The 18,136-nt window shown below is 38.5% G+C and overlaps 1 protein-coding gene across 1 annotated transcript in view; it reads right to left on the bottom strand.

Moving 5' to 3' along the window:
• SLC49A4 (solute carrier family 49 member 4) overlaps window positions 1-18,136 on the bottom strand; it is a 112,628-nt gene that overhangs the window by 33,858 nt on the left and 60,634 nt on the right. The window contains exons 6-7 of the mRNA XM_053565240.1: window positions 14,440-14,507; window positions 9,814-9,941 (exon numbers count right to left, since the gene is read on the bottom strand). Coding sequence (XP_053421215.1) covers window positions 9,814-9,941; window positions 14,440-14,507 — 196 coding nt within the window. The remainder of the gene's footprint in view (window positions 1-9,813; window positions 9,942-14,439; window positions 14,508-18,136) is intronic.

Raw genomic sequence — 18,136 nt, 5'->3', positions numbered from 1 at the left:
ACGCCAGGCATCTCTGGCTGGTGGGATCTGCCTATCATCACCCCTGTGAGGATACAGGGAGTCAGCGAGAGACTTCTGGATTCCAAGAGGAGGACTAAAACAGTGGAAAAACGGCAAGTGGTCGCGTGTGTTCAATCCGTCTAAACCTGCTGGCAACTGTAAGTTCAGTAGCATCGAGACTGCAAACCAGAAAGGCCTTACCTGTGAACTGTTTTGGTGTCTTTGGACTTGGCATTCAGTTGAACTGCCTTGGGGAGAGCCTGAGGGGGAGTACGGAGAACTTTGGCCATTGTCTAGGGCCGCAGTCTGAGCCACTGAGCCAGACGGAGCTAGTGTTTGGCTGTGGGTCACAGGGAGCCATTGTGAGGGATCTGCCCCAGCAAGCTCCGCCCTCAGGGTCGCAGAGCTAGAATCGGGTGGGAGCTGGTAACCCAACGACCAAGTAGCCTAAGGGTGGGGTCTGAGCCTCCTTGCAGCCCTAACCCTCAGGGGCAGAGTGAGACCGGTTTTGGCACACTGGGTAAGTGGATAGCCACTTCAGCAATGATTCCAGCGACAAGCACTTTCCTAGGAAAGCTTCTGCTCAGCAAGCTTACAAGTTCAAAGTGCCTTTTAATCTCTCTTTAAGAAGAGAGATTTAGGGTGTCTACCTGCTGGGGTTTGAGAAATCAGCAGCTTCCAATCGTATCAGAACTGTGATTAACATCTCATACCCCAGAAGACCACGTGTTGCCCAGACAATATTCAATAACTTATACGTACTGCTTTGTTTTTGGTTGTGTCTTTTTTGTTTGTTTGTTTGTTTTTTGGTTTATTTTGATGTTCTTGATGTTGTTTCATTTTTTAATTTCAACCTTTTCCATACAGATCCTTTCTCTTTCTCAATTTTTCTAGTTTAATGATAATTTCCCATTGCTGCCTTTTTTAATAACTAGAACTTCATTTTTGCTAGTGTTTCTACCGCTATTATTTGGTTTTTCACACAATTTTATCCTGTAAAGTTTTCTGTTTGCTTGTTTTGCTTTGGTTTATAGCATTTTTGTCTTTCCTCTCTACTTGGTGGAGGTGGGGTACTGTGTCTGATCAAGTTAGCAAAGAGCTGCTGACCTCAAGGGAACGACCCAACTGGGCACCCCCAGAAGGTTTTTTTAAGGTTGTGTCATAGTATCCTACTGTACACCTATATTAATCTGTCTCCCTCTTTCTGTGACTCTCTTCTTTTTGTTAATATTCCTTTTACCCACCCCCTCTCCTTTCTCTATTTTTCTTATCACTCGGTCCTCCTTTCCTTCATCCCTTTTTTGCTCTTCAACCTTCTCACCCTTCTAGTCCTGTAACCCTTAGTCCACAGGCACGAGAACTTAAAGAGCAAGAGGAAGTGAAAGGAAAATTAGGGGAAGGAAACAGATAAAAGAAATCACTCATGAGGAAGAATCATCAGAAAACTCCAAGCAACATGAGGAACCAGTCCAGAACAACCCCGCCAAGGGACCATGAGGTAGCTACTGCAGATGATTCCACCAATAAAGAAATGTTAGGAATGACAGAAAGGGAATTTAGAATATACATGTTGAAAACAATGAAAGAAATGATGGAAACAATGAAGGGAACTGCTAATAAAGTGGAAAATAACCAAAAGGAAATTAAAAAACAGAATCAAATCAGAGATGAACAATATGAAGAATATAAAAAGGATATAGCAGAGCTGAAGGAACTGAAACAGTCAATTCGGGAACTTAAAGATGCAATGGAAAGTATCAGCAACAGGTTAGACCATGCAGAAGAAAGAATTTCAGAGGTAGAAGACAAAGTTCTTGAGATAACTCAGATAGTAAAAGAGGCATAAAAGAAGAGAGAGAAAGCAGAACGTTCACTGTCAGAATTATGGGACTTTATGAAGCGTTCTAACATATGAGTTATAGGAATTCCAGAAGGGGAAGAAGAATGCCCCAGAGGAATGGAAGCCATACTAGAGAATATTATAAAGGAAAATTTCTCAAATATCACCAAAGATTCTGACACACTGCTTTCAGAGGGATATCGGACCCCAGGTCGCGTCAACTCTAACCGAGCTTCTCCAAGACACATTGTGATGAACCTGTCCAAAGTCAAGACAAAAGAAAAGATTCTGCAAGCTGCCAGGAGTAAGCGCCAGTTGACCTACAGAGGCAAATCCATCAGAGTGACTGCAGACTTCTCTAATGAAACTTTCCAAGCAAGAAGACAACGGTCATCTACCTTTAATCTACATAAACACAACAATTTCCAGCCCAGAATTCTGTACCCTGCTAAGCTAAGCTTAAAAATTGATGGAGAAATCAAATCATTTATGGATATACAAACATTGAGGAAATTTGCCACAACAAGACCAGTTCTACAGGAAATACTTCAAACTGTTCTGCACACTGACCACCAAAATGGATCAGCAGCAAAGTAAGAACTCAGAAATCAAAGGACAGAGCCTAACCTCCACACTGATGCAAAAGATAAAACTAAGCAATGGACTCTCACCAAATAAGACGAATAGAATACTACCACACTTATCAATTATCTCAATAAATGTTAATGGCTTGAATTCCCCACTGAAGAGACATAGATTGGCTGACTGGATTAAAAAACACAAGCCATCCATCTGCTGTCTGCAAGAAACACACCTGGCTTTAAAAGACAAATTAAAACTCCGAGTCAAGAGTTGGAAGACAATTTTTCAGGCAAATGGAATTCAGAAGAAAAGAGGAGCTGCAATCTTATTTTCAGATTCATGTGGATTTCAAGCAACTAAAGTCAAAAAAGACAAAGATGGTCACTTTATATTAGTCAAGGGAAAAATACAACAAGAAGACATTTCAATTCTAAATATTTATGCACCCAATTTAAATGCTTCCAGATTCTTGAAACAGACCTTACTCAGTCTGAGCAATATGATATCTGATAATACCATCATAACAGGGGACTTTAACACTCCTCTTACAGAGCTGGACAGATCCTCTAAACAGAAATTAAACAAAGATATAAGAGATTTAAATGAGACCCTAGAACAACTGTGCTTGATAGACGCATATAGAACATTCCACCCCAAAGATAAAGAATATACATTCTTCTCATCACCCCATGGAACATTCGAACATTCTCCAAAATTGATCATATCCAGGGATACAAAACAAATATCAACAGAATCAAAAGAATTGAAATTTTACCTTGTATCTTCTCAGACCATAAGGCACTAAAGGTGGAACTCGACTCTAACAAAAATGCTCAACTCCACCCAAAGGCATGGAAATTAAACAATCTTCTCTTGAATAACAGATGGGTGCAGGAAGAAATAAAACAGGAAATCATTAACTTCCTTGAGCATAACAACAATGAAGACACAAGCTACCAAAATCTGTGGGACACTGCAAAAGCAGTTTTGAGAGGAAAATTCATCGCTTTGGATGCCTACATTCGAAAAACAGAAAGAGAGCACATCAACAATCTCACAAGAGATCTTATGGAATTGGAAAAAGAAGAACAATCTAAGCCTAAACTCAGTAGAAGAAAAGAAATATCCAAAATCAAATCAGAGATCAATGAAATTGAAAAGAAAAGAATCATTCAGAAAATTAATGAAACAAGGAGTTGGTTTTTTGAAAAAATAAATAAAATAGATAAACCATTGGCCAGACTAACAAGAAACAGAAAAGTAAAATCTCTAGTAACCTCAATCAGAAATGATAAAGGGGAAATAACAACTGATTCCACAAAGATACAAGAGATCATCTCTGAATATTACCAGAAACCCTATGCCCAGAAATTTGACAATGTGAAGGAAATGGATAAATATTTGGAATAACACCCTCTCCCTAGACTCAGCCAGGAAGAAATAGAGCTCCTGAACAGACCAATTTCAAGCACTGAGATCAAAGAAACAATAAAAAAGCTTCCAACCAAAAAATGTCCTGGTCCAGATGGTTTCACTCCAGAATTCTATCAAACCTTCAAGGAAGAGCTTATTCCTGTACTGCAGAAATTATTCCAAAAAATTGAGGAAGAAGGAATCTTCCCCAACACATTCTATGAAGCAAACATCACCCTGATACCAAAACCAGGAAAAGACCCAAACAAAATGGAGAATTTCAGACCAATTTCACTCATGAATATAGATGCAAAAATTCTCAACAAAATCCTAGCCAATAGATTACAGCTTATCATCAAAAAAGTCATTCATCATGATCAAAATAAAGATCACATGATCCTCTCAATAGATGCAGAAAAAGCATTTGATCAAATCCAGCATCCCTTTATAATTAGAACACTGAAGAGTACAGGCATAGGTGGCACATTTCTAAAACTGATTGAAGCTATCTATGACAAACCCACAGCCAATATTTTACTGAATGGAGTAAAACTGAAAGCTTTTCCTCTTAGAACTGGAACCAGACAAGGCTGTCCTCTGTCACCTTTACTATTCAACGTAGTGCTGGAAGTTCTAGCCAATACAATTAGGCAAGACAAGGAAATAAAGGGAATCCAAATGGGAGCAGAGGAGGTCAAACTCTCCCTCTTTGCTGACGACATGATCTTATACTTAGAGAACCCCAAAGACTCAACCACAAGACTCCTAGAAGTCATCAAAAAATACAGTAATGTTTCAGGATATAAAATCAATGTCCACAAGTCAGTAGCCTTTGTGTACACCAATAACAGTCAAGATGAGAAGCTAATTAAGGACACAATTCCCTTCACCATAGTCTCAAAGAAAATGAAATACCTAGGAATATACCTAACGAAGGAGGTGAAGGACCTCTATAAAGAAAATTATGAAATCCTCAGAAAGGAAATAGCAGAGGATATTAACAAATGGAAGAACATACCATGCTCATGGATGGGAAGAATCAACATTGTTAAAATGTCTAACTTCTCAAAGCAATCTACGTATTCAATGCCATTCCTATCAAAATACCAACATCGTACTTTCAAGATTTGGAAAAAATGATTCTGCGTTTTGTATGGAACCGGAAAAAACCCCATATAGCTAAGGCAGTTCTTAGTAATAAAAATAAAGCTGGGGCATCAACATACCGGATTTTAGGCTGTACTACAAAGCCATAGTGCTCAAGACAGCATGGTACTGGCACAAAAACAGAGACATAGACACTTGGAATCAAATTGAAAACCAAGAAATGAAACTAACATCTTACAACCACCTAATCTTAGATAAACCAAACAAGAACATACCTTGGGGGAAAGACTCCCTATTCAATAAACGGTGTTGGGAGAATTGGATGTCTACATGTAAAAGACTGAAACTGGACCCACACCTTTCCCCACTCACAAAAATTGATTCAAGATGGATAAAGGACTTAAATTTAAGGCATGAAACAATAAAAATCCTCCAAGAAAGCATAGGAAAAACACTGGAAGATATTGGCCTGGGGAAAGACTTCATGAAGAAGACTGCCATGGCAATTGCAACAACAACAAAAATAAACAAATGGGACATCATTAAACTGAAAAGCTTCTGTACAGCTAAGGAGACAATAACCAAAGCAAAGAGACAACCTACACAATGGGAAAGGATATTTGCATATTTTCAATCAGACAAAAGCTTGATAACTAGGATCTATAGAGAACTCAAATTAATCCACATGAAAAAAGCCAGCAATCCCATATATCAATGGGCAAGAGACATGAATAGAACTTTCTCTAAAGATGACAGACGAATGGCTAACAAACACATGAAAAAATGTTCATCATCTCTATATATTAGAGAAATGCAAATCAAAACAACCCTGAGATATCATCTAACCCCAGTGAGAATGGCCCACATCACAAAATCTCAAAACTGCAGATGCTGGCGTGGATGTGGAGAGAAGGGAACACTTTTACACTGCTGGTGGGACTGCAAACTAGTACAACCTTTCTGGAAGGAAGTATGGAGATACCTCAAAGCACTCAAGCTAGACCTCCCATTTGATCCTGCAATCTCATTACTGGGCATCTACCCAGAAGGAAAGAAATCCTTTTATCATAAGGACACTTGTACTAGACTGTTTATTGCAGCTCAATTTACAATCGCCAAAATGTGGAAACAGCCTAAATGCCCACCAACCCAGGAATGGATTAACAAGCTGTGGTATATGTATACCATGGAATACTGTTCAGCCATTAAAAGAAATGGAGACTTTACATCCTTCGTATTAACCTGGATGGAAGTGGAAGACATTATTCTTAGTAAAGCATCACAAGAATGGAGAAGCATAAATAGTATGTACTCAATTTTGATATGAAGACAATTAATGACAATTAAAGTTATGAGGGGGGGAAGCAGAAAGAGGGACGGAAGGAGGGGGGGTGGGGCCTAGGTGTGTGTCACATTTTATGGGTGCAAGACATGATTGCAAGAGGGACTTTACCTAACAAATGTAATCAGTGTAACCTGGCTTATTGTACCCTCAATGAATCCCCAACAATAAAAAAAAAAAAAGAAAAAAGAAAATTATAGACTAATATCATTAATGAATATTGATGCAAAACTACTCAATAAGATCCTAACAAACAGAATGTAACTACACATCAAAAAAACTATACACCATGACCAAGTGGGATTTATCCCAGGGTCTCAAGGCTGGTGCAATATACGTAAATGTATAAATGTAATTCAGCACATAAACAAACTAAAAAATAAAGACCGTATGAGTCTCTCAATTGATGCAGAAAAAGCTTTTGATAATATCCAGCATCCCTTCATGATCAGAACACTTAAGAAAATTGGTATAGAAGGGACATTTCTTTTCCTTTTTTTTTTTTTTTTGCAGTTTTTGGCCAGGGCTGGGTTTGAACCCACCACCTCTGGCATGTGGGGCCAGCGCCCTGAGCCACAGGCGCCGCCCAGAAGGGACATTTCTTAAACTAATAGAAGACATCTACAGCAAACCCAGAGCCAATATCGTATTGAATGGAGTTAAATTGAAATCATTTCCACTTAAATCAGGAACCAGGGAAGGTTGCCCATTGTCTCCATTGCTCTTTAACATTGTAATGGAAGTTTTAGCCATTGCAATAGGGAAGAAAAGGTGATCAAGGGTATCCACAGAGGGTCAGAAGAGATATAACTTTCATTCTTCGCAGATGACATGATCGTGTATCTGGAAAACACTAGGGATTCTACTACAAATCTTTTAGAAATGATCAAGGAATAGAGCCACGTCTCAGGCTACAAAATCAACACTCATAAATCTGTAGCCTTTATTTTATTTATTTTTTTCTTTCTTTTTTTTTTTTTTTTGTAGAGACAGAGTTTCACTTTATGGCCCTTGGTAGAGTGCCATGGTATCATACAGCTCACAGCAAACTCCAACTCCTGGGCTTAAGCAATTCTCCTGCCTCAGCCTCCCGAGCAGCTGGGACTACAGGAGCCTGCCACAACGCCTGGCTATTTTCTGGTTGCAGTTCAGCCAGGGCCGGGTTTGAACCGGCCACCCTCGGTATATGGGGCCGGCGCCTTACCAACTGAGCCACAGGCACCGCCGCCCAAATCTGTAGCCTTTATATGTATCAACAACAGCCAAGCCGAAAAAACGGTCAAGGACTCTATTCCTTTCACAGTAGTGCCAAAGAAGAGGAAATATTTGGGAGTATACCTAACTAAAGGACATGAAAGATCTCTACAAAGAAAACTATGAAACTTTAAGAAAAGGAATAGCTGAAGATGTTAACAAGTGGAAAAACATACCATGCTCATGGCTGGGAAGAATCAACATTGTTAAAATGTCTATACTACCCAAAGCAATATATAATTTTATTGCAATTCCTATCAAAGCTCCATTGTCATATTTTAAAGATCTTGAAAAAGTAATACTTCATTTTATATGGAATCAGAAAAAACCTCGAATAGCCAAAACATTACTCAGCAATAAAAACAAAGTAGGAGGAATCATGCTACCAGACCTGAGAGTGTACTATAAATCGATAGTGATCAAAACAGCATGGGACTGGCACAAAAACAGAGAAGTAGATGTCTGGAACAGAATAGAGAACCAAGAGATGAATCCAGCTACTTACCATTATTTGATCTTTGACAAGGGAATTAAAAACATTCAGTGGGGGAAAGATTCCCTATTTAACAAATGGTACTGGGTGAACTGGCTGGGGATCTGTAAAAGACTGAAACTGGACCCACACCTTTCACCATTAACTAAGATAGACTCTCACTGGATGAAAGATTTAAACTTAAGACATGAAACTATAAAAATACTTGAAGAAAGCACAGGCAAAACTCTTGAAGGAATCGGCCTGCATGAATATTTTATGAGGAGGACCCCCCCTGGGCAATTGAAGCAGTATCAAAAATACACTACTGGGACCTGATCAAACTAAAAAGCTTCTGCACAGCCAAGAACATAGTAAGTAAAGCAAGCAGACAGCCCTCAGAATGGGAGAAAATATTTGCAGGTTATATCTCCGATAAAGTTTTAATAACCAGAATCCACAGAGAACTCAAACCTATTAGCAAGAAAAGAACAAGTGATCCCATCTCAGGGTGGGCAAGGGACTTGAAGAGAAACTTCTCTAAAGAAGACAGACACATGATTTACAAACACACGAAAAAAAGCTCATCATCCTTAATCATCAGAGAAATGCAAATCAAAACTACTTTGATATATCACCTAACCCCTGTAAGAGTAGCCTACAGAACAAAATCCCCAAACCAGAGATGTTGGCATGGATGTGGAGGAAAGGGCACACTTCTACCCTGCTGATGGGAATGCACACTAATACATTTCTTCTGGAAGGATGTTTGGAGAATACTTGGAGACCTAAAAATAGACCTGCCATTCGATCCTATAATTCCTTTACTAGGTTTATACCCAGAAGACCAAAAGTCACAATATAACAAAGACATCTGTACCAGAATGTTTATTGTAGCTCAATTCATAATTGCTAAGTCATGTAAGAAGTCCAAGTGCCCATCAACCCACGAATGGACTAGCAAATTGTGGTATATGAATACCATGGAATATTATGTAGCCTTAAAGAAAGATGGAGACTTTACCTCTTTCATGCTTACATGGATGGAGCTGGAACATATTCTTCTTAGCAAAGTATCTCAAGAATGGAAGAAAAAGTATCCAATGTACTCAGCCATACTATGAAGCTGATTTATAGCTTTCATATGAAGTCTATAACCCAACTAAAGCACAAGAATATGGGGAAAGGGCCAAGGGAGGGCAAGGGAGGGGGGAAGTCAGGGTGGATGGAGGGTAATGGGTGGGGCCACACCTACGGTGCATCTTAGAATGGGTATAGGCAAAACTTACTAAATGCAGAATACAAATGCCTACATACAGTAACTAAGAAAATGCCATGAAGGCTACGTTGAACAGTTTGATGAGAATATTTCAGATTGTATATGAAACTGGCACATTGTACCCCTTGATCGCACAAATGTCACAGCTATGATTTAACAATAAAAAAATTAAAAAAAAATAAATAAAAAATCAAAAATTAAAAAAAAAAAGACATTTGTACAAAAAAAAAATCTTGGCATTATGATCCAATATGAATTTTTAAAAATATAGGCTTTCTTATGCTTTATGTGCTTATGCTAATGTGTATACTTCTTTTCCATCTGCAAAATACCAATTAAAATATGTTTTAGTTATTTCTTGGACGCTTGTTAGATGGGATGATAGCTGCATGACTGGACAAGGGAAATCTTTTGATATATTTAACAATTACTTACAGAAAGCAAGAAAAATTCCTATTGTCAGTGTATGTATGCTTCTGTTACATAAAAACATTTATTTGAAGTAAAAAATAGCTTTTGTTCACCTGTGGTTAAAGGCAGGTGTGTGATGCTGTTCAGACAGCTCAGGGTGAACCATGTGGATGATAATGTAGCCCCGGAAAACAGGAGGAGAAGAATTAGTTTCAGCATGCCCCTGATAAAATCTGCAAACCTGAAAAGAAACAATGTTCTATTAATTCTAGCTGGACTTAAAAATATTATTTAAATCAATGACACACATTCATTAATAATTACTTGAAGAATTTTCCGTGCATTTTTTTTTTTTTTTTTTTTTTTTGAGGCAGAGCCTCATTTTGTCACCCCTGGTAGAGTGCCATGGCATCATAGCTCACAGCAAGCTCAGACTCCTGGGCTCAACTTGCCTCAGTCTCCCAAGTAGCTGGGAGTACAGGAGCCCTCTACAATACCCAGCTATTTTTAGAGGTGGGGTCTCCCAGCTCAGGCTGGTCTCTTAACTTGTGAGCTCAAGCGATGCATCTGCCTCGGCCTCCCAGAGCGCTGGGATTACAGGTGCAAACCACCGTGCCACCTTACCTCCATACATTCTTTTTAAAGCTAGTTTCTTGTTTTGATTTTTAACAAATTTCCCAGTATGAGGTTACTTTGTGATACATTTTTTTTTTTCTCTTACAAAACACACAAAATGTTACCTCTGCTCAGGATCTATAACTCGTAGGATGGATTCTGAGCTTTTAAATGCCACTTTTATTTTCTTTACATTTGTCTATACTTTCCAAACATCCTATAATGAGCACTTGTTATCCCAGTTTTAGAAAGTAGGCTAATTTGTTGACTTACACTTGCAAAGATGGCTGTCCCCAAATTCAAAACTCATTTACAGAAAAAACACAAATGCTTACACCAGACCCTTTGAGATCCGACATGATCTGGTCCTTGTCATTGCTGTCCCTTCTCCTTACTATTCTCCAGTTGGACAGCCATGTGTCTGTTTCTCAGACATGCTAAGGTTGCTTCCCACAGCAACCTGAAGCTTCTGTCCTTGTCCTATCTGCCTAGAATGCTGGCACAATAACTCCCACCTTCACACTGCACTCTTATGCCTCAGATCATTCATCTTGGTTTAACAAGCCCTCCAAGCTCACTGAGGAAGCTCTCCTCTTCACGTTTCCACTTTGCTTTCTTTCTTTATAGCATTTATTTATTTATTTATTTTTATGAGACAGAGTCTCACTATGTCCCCCTTGGTAGAGTGCCATGGCATCACAGCTCACAGCAACCTCCAACTCTTGGGCTTAAGTGAGTCTCTTGCCTCAGCCTCCCAAGCAGCTGGGACCACAGGCGCCTGCCACAATGCCTGGCTGTTTTTTGGTTGCGGTTGTCACTGTTGTTCAGCAGGCCTGGGCCAGGCTCAAACTCACCAGCCTCAGTGTTATGTGGCTGGCGCCCTACTCACTGAGCTACGGGTGCTGAGCCACTTCATAGCATTTTTTATCTATTGGAAATTGTCTTGTTTACTTTTTTGTTTTTTCTACCAGACTGTAACCTTCCTGGATGCAAGAATATAGCATCAGAAAGAGTGAATGTTATTCTGAAAGCTTGGGACTTTTATAGTATCTTAAGTTCTCAAAATCTCTGCCTTTTTCTGAATCAACATGAAACTAAAAGGTACCTGGTAGAAATACTTATCATTCAATTATGCCAGAATTTTTTTTTCCATTTGCCAACTGCTTTTTCTCACCTGCAGATTAATTGTTGACTGTATAGGCTGTGACTATAAACAATTTATTCTGTCCTTATTCCATCGCCAATATAACATTTACCATGTTCTTTCCACTTTAAACTTTTGAAAATTGATTTTAATTTCTAGTATAATTATGTAACTGTCTTTCTCAACGCTTTCAATATTTCTGTTTTGCACTTATCTGACATTGTTAATCATGTTGGTAAGCATTTTTTAGACTAACATGAGAGCTGATCTATGTGAGTATCTGTGAGAGCTGATGCCATCTTTTGGTGGGAAAAATGAATGCACATTTGCCCAGTGACTTAGGTTTGTTTGTATCTAATATATTTCACAAGTTGAAAATTCTTACATACTCTGAAAAAGGCTCCACAGGTAGACAGAAACATTTCTCAAGAAAATCCAAAAAACTTTGTTTTAATTCTATGTTTATCAAACACTTTCGTGATTTCCGTTTGTGTGTGCTAAGTATACTTATTTGTCAGGTAGGAAGATGACAGGGTATGAGAGAACAAAAAACTTTCTGGTACAAATCAGAGTTGAACTGCAAGATACAAGAATAAACTGACTACTGTAGCCTGCTATTTTTGGGGAGCTAGTCCTTTCAAACATACTTATATGGGCCGGGTGCAGTGGCTAACACTCTGAAAGACCAAGGCAGGTGGATTGAGATCAGGAGTTCAAGACCAGCCTAAGTCAGAGTGAGACCCCATCTCTAAAAATAGCTGTGGTGGGTGCCAGTATTCCTAGCTACTTGGGAGGCGAGGCAAGAGGATCATTTGATCCCAAGAGTTTGAGGCTGCTGTTAGCTATGATGCCATGGCACTCTACCCAGGATGACAAAGTGAGACTTTGTCTTAAAAAAAAAAAAAAAAAAAAGTAGGGTGGTTGCCTGTGGCTCAGTAAGATGGGCACTGGCCCCATATACAGAGGGTGGAGGGTTCAAACCCGGCCCCGGCCAAACTGCAACAAAAAATAGCCAGGCGTTGTGGCGGGCACCTGTAGTCTCAGCTACTCAGGAGGCTGAGATAAGAGAATCGCCTAAGCCCAAGAGCTGGAGTTGCTGTGAGCTGTGACGCCATTGCACTCTACCGAGGGCGACAAAATCAGACTCTGTCTCTAAAAAAAAAAAAAAAAAAAAAGACTGATATCATTAAAGTATAACCTTGAATAATGGCCTTTAACAACGTAATTAAAAAAAAAATCACTCAAAGCACTCATGTCTATAAGGAGATTCCATTCCAGGGAATCCCAAAAATGATAATGGAAAATAATTAAAAATTTTAGGCCATGGAGACAACTAAAATTGATTTCAGATCCCAGAGTAAGAGGAGTCCTGATTTTTTCAGAACTTCCATTTAAACAAATTAAAAGTAGAAATGTCCTCATTCTAATTGCCCCCTCCTGTTCCATCTATATATAGTTAAAATTAAGGGGCATCGAAAGAAAATAAAGTATGTAAGATGTCATTTTTGATACATAATGGTTCCCTCTTTGACCTATTTAGTGCTCAGAATAGGATTGATCAACGATGACTCATTGAGACTGGCTTGGAGATTTAATTAGAAAAATTAGGTATGATTCTTGTCAAAATGTGACAGGTCAATGTACTTTAGTATCAGTGATTTCTTACAAATAGTATTTCCCAATCCCACTTCTTTAGCTTTAATATTATATTCTTACATTTTCTTAACTTAGGAAAACCTGAAATAAAGTGATTTAGAAATTACTGCATCAATTTATTCTTTCATTATCCAGAACACTATGCAAACTATAAGGTTTAGATATAATATTATCTCATGTCAATTACAATTAAGTATTTAGATATTGAGGTGATTTACATATCTTCTTTGATCTCTCCAAACATGTCATTAGATTTTCCTCTTTCTGGTAAAGCTGACTGCCCAGTTTTGTTTTTTTACCTTTTTACCTGTTAAAGAATTTTATTCTTCCTTTAAGGTATTTTTTTTTTTGTTATTAAATCATAGCTGTGTACATTAAGGCGATCACGGGGCACCATACACTGGTTTTATAGACCATTTAACATATTTTCATCACACTGGTTAACTAGCCTTCTTGGCATTTTCTTAGTTATTGTATTAAGACATTTGTATTCTACATTTACTAAGTTTCACATGTACCCTTGTAAGACGCACCGCAGGTGTAATCCCACCAATCACCCTCCCTCTACCCATCCTCCCCCCTCCCTCCCCTCCAGTTTTCTTTTTGATTAAACAGGGTAAAATGATTTAAGAAGTGAATGAATGTTCTCTCTTTGGAACATCAAGAGCAGTGTGATAGGCTGATACCTAAAACAGTGACATTTTCATTCTTTTTCTTTTTTTTAGGATGGATGAGACCTTTTTCCCTTCTGACTCATTCTAAAAAAATGGGCTACCATAATAAGTTAAGATCATAGGGAGTCTGATGAAACTGGAAGTCTTTACAGAAATTTTTTCATCAAATGGAAAAACCATAGGGACATATCTGCAAAAAAAAGACCAGAAATAAGCATTTACTAATCAGGATACTACCTTTTCATGGAAAGTTCTAGAGATGCTCTTACAAATGATTCTTTTCGATGCTTTGCTAGTCTCCATAACTACTAATTTGCCTTTACTACTACATCACATTTCTTTGGGTTCTATTTATAAATGTCCTCTAATAACAAGGAAAGAAAAGGAGAGAGGCAGCTTAATTACACTGCAAATACTTCCAATTTCTAAAAAAAGTTTTAGAATGACTACTCCTGAGAAGGTTTCTTACGGTGGCCAATTCTATCCACTGCATATTGAGTTTTCCTGTAACCTGAACAAGGGCTATTTTCTGACCTTTGCCTGTTTTATGTTTCCCTGAATTTTTATGTTTATTTAAGGGAGCCTATTTTTCCTTGGGCTTTTTCCCCCCTCTTCTGTCTACTTACACGTTTAACATAAAATAGTCTTACCTTGCCATAGCTATTCCAACAACACAGCCTCCAACTATAGACCAAAATCCAATCCAGCCAGCATCGACCTGTTAAGAAAGTAGTAGACACATTTAATATAAGACTACCATATTATAATTGAGAAGGAATGAAAAAAATCCTCTAAGCAATGTTCATAGCTAAATGGTAACACATCTTACATCTTGAAAATAGCATTAAAAAATGGATAAAAATGGATTCACATATAACTACTCAACACAAATTTAACTAAGTAAATGTCCTGATTAACTTTTTTTTTTTTTTGAGACAGAGTTTTGCTATGTTGCCCTCAGTAGAGTGCCATGGCGTCACAGCTCACAGCAACCTCAAACTCTTGGGCTCAAGTGATTCTCTTGCCTCAGCCTCCCAGACTACAGGTACCTGCCACAATGCCTGGCTATTTTCTTTTGTTGCAGTTCTCGTTGTTTAGCTGGCCTACGCTGGGCTCAAACCCGACAGCGTTGGTGTATGTGGCTGGCGCTGTAACCACTGTGCTACAGGCACCGAGCCTAACTTTTTATTTAAATATTTAAACCAACAAAATTGTCAATGTCATCAAACAAATATTTTTCAAGTTACTGCCTTACATTGTCGTAGAAACTCAAGGAAACAAGAAAAAATGAAAGATGTTCAACATTATCAACATACATGAAACTACCAGGAAATAAATAGGTGCTATAACATTAGGCAACCAAAAATAAAAAAGAGAGAGAGAGAAAGAAATAGAGACATGTGGGGCTGAGCAAGAGAGTGGATCCAGAAAGAGCAGATGAGTCAGGCTTCAATTGTACAGCTTGTTTCTCTCTTGAGAAATGTTTCCAGACCCGCCATATACTAGCTTTGTGACTCTGGATAAACTATGTCCTTTTATCTGTAAAACGGATTAAATGAGAAAATTTGTGTACTTAGATTAGTGGCCAACATACAGAAAGTGTTCAGTAAACACAGGCTGTTATTACACATATTAATACCCAATGATACTTCTCCATCTCTTATCTCTCTTACCTTCATGGCCATGATTTTCTTAGAGAAATCTACAAATGCTGCCTATATTTCCTCAACACTTGTGTATCTTTAACTTCATGGCTTGGCTTTTGTTCCAATTCATACTCAGTTTCTGCATTAGTAAAGTGGGGATAAGGTTTTTTGGAGGGTTAGATAAGTAAATAAATGCAAAGCGCTCAATACATGTTAGTTGTTGCTATCAATGAAGTTCCATGTGTCCCTAACAACACTGGCACATCATGTCTCCTTTCCCCCACCTCCCACGAACATCATGTTTGCTTTTCTGTACCTTATTTCTTACTTCCTGACACCTGCAATAGCTTCTTAAATTCTTTAGAATACTCTTTGTCTGCTATTGTCCAAATCATACCACTTCCCTGCTTAGAAATAGTTACTGGCTTTTCTTCTGGCTATAAGAATGTCTAAACTTGACCTGGCACTTGAGAATTGTCCATTCTAACTTCTACCTTTTATTATTTTTTGAATCATATTTTTTACTATACTTGTGATAGGGATTGCCAGCTGACCACCAAACCTGTTTATTTCTTCTACCTGGGTACTTAGCTAGATTATACTTCCCAGCTCTTATCTGGCACATGTGAACATGTGACTAAGTTCTCATTAACAGAAGTGAGCAGAAGCGACATATGCCAGCTTCACCTTAGAAGCTAGAAGACAGCAGTATGCCTCCTCTATGCTTTCTTTCCCTCTGCCAGCTGCAATCTGGGTGTGGTCATTCAGCTGCACCCATGCATATAACGACGAGGTTCTATGGGACAAAGTAGTGTAAATCTCTAAATTACCCTGAGAAAAACAGATTTCCAAACTGTGGACAACTGTCTTAGATTACATGTATTATGCTCACTGTCCTAGATTGCTATCTGAATAAGAAATACATTTCTTCTTCTTTTTTTTCCCCTCCCTTGAGATACTATGTTGCTCTGTTGCTCGGCTTAGTAGGCAGTGGCATCATCATAGCTCATTGCAACCTCAAACTCTTGGGCTCAAGCGATCTTCCTGCCTCATCTTTCCAAGTAGCTGGGATTACTGGAGTGCACCATCATGGTTGGCTAATTTTTCTATTTTTTGTAGAGATGGAGTCTCAGTTGTGTTCAGGGTGGTCTCGAACTCCTGGACTCAAACAATTCTCCTACCTCAGTCTCCCAAAGTGTCAGTATTACAGGCATGAGCCACTGTGCCCAGACAAATTTCTTCTTAAGTCTCAGAATTTTGGGGGCTTATTTCTCATAGCAGCTTAGCATACTCTAAGTAATACAATCACTTTACACAAGTCTTTTGTGCTATCACTGTTTGCCACTGGGAGCAAGCATAAATGCTCTTTAGATAAAGGTAAAATTAATCCTGAAGCTTAAATGATCTCTACAGTTTTTCATATCATTGGCATTTGAGGCAAATCACTATCCATTGTCCAAAGCCCAATTAATGCTATTAGGCATCTGCAAACGTTTCTATATATCCCCCTGGTAAGTAGGCTCCTGTGCCAGGGTAAGGACTACTGCGCATCTGACTATACCAGTGCTGGGCCTTTCAGGCCATTTTGTGCTTTTCTGCTTCCTTTGGCCATGACATTCACATTAGTTAATAAAAGCCTACCCGATAAATAAATACTTCTTTGCTTTTATTTATTTATTGCTTTCATTTAACTTTAAATTTCTCTTTAATATCTTATATAATTGATGATCTCTGTATCTAAGTCTGTACAGAAAAAGTTACTTGGAGATTTATAAAATGAAGCACAGATCTTCAAGATGAATATTATGTAAATGGGTGCAACACTTTTGCTTATCAGAGCTGAGCACACTCGGAATACTTGCCATCCAGAAAAAATAGATCAGAAAACCAAAAAGAAGGCTTTCTTCCTATTGTAAAAATACTACTATAGACCATAGACCAAATGTATGCGTACCCCCAAAATTTATTTTGGAACTTAATCTCCAATGTGATAATATTAAGAAGTGAGGCCTTTAGGAGGCTCTAGCCTCATGAATGGGGTTATTGCCTTTATAAAAGAGGCTGAAAAGAGCTACCTTGCCCCTTTGGGCCATGTGAGGACAGCATGAAGGTCTCATCTTGGAGGCACAGAATGAGGCCTCACCATATATTGCATTGCTATGCCTTGATCTTGGACTTCCTAGTCTCTAGAACTGTGAGAAATAAACTTATATTATTTACAAATTACCCAATCTAAAGCATTTTGTTATAGCAGGCTCAAGAGACTAAGACAGGTGTAGTAGGCAGCAATATGGATTAATATTTTCGTTGAGAGCTAGAAAACCTGGGGCGAAATTTATCTGAAGGCATCATAGAGTCAATAAGGTAATACAGAATTATAAAACCACGATTTAGGATGCAAAAGAAACACAGAGAGACAAGCCTTGTATTTGAAGACAATTTTCCTTCAGAGTTGTCTGCTGAGTTCCGAAAAGGTAGCTAAGGGGCTGAGAAGTCATTGACAACCTCATTATCCTAGGAAAGAAAAAATAGGAGCTTGGGGGCCTGTTGTGGGGTGGAGTGGCCTTATGAAAACTCCAGGCTTTCAGATGGGTACTCTAAAGGGCTATACTCTAAGACTGGGGGGAACTGGAAATAGAAGAGCATTCTGAGGACTAAAGCCCAGCTTTAAATGTTCTCAATCCTGAAACCAGATTAAGGT

Source organism: Nycticebus coucang, chromosome 16, assembly GCF_027406575.1.
Source record: "Nycticebus coucang isolate mNycCou1 chromosome 16, mNycCou1.pri, whole genome shotgun sequence".
Classification (NCBI taxonomy): domain Eukaryota; kingdom Metazoa; phylum Chordata; class Mammalia; order Primates; family Lorisidae; genus Nycticebus; species Nycticebus coucang.
Note: the sequence above shows the minus strand (reverse complement) of the source record. Positions and strands in the feature narration are given on the sequence as shown.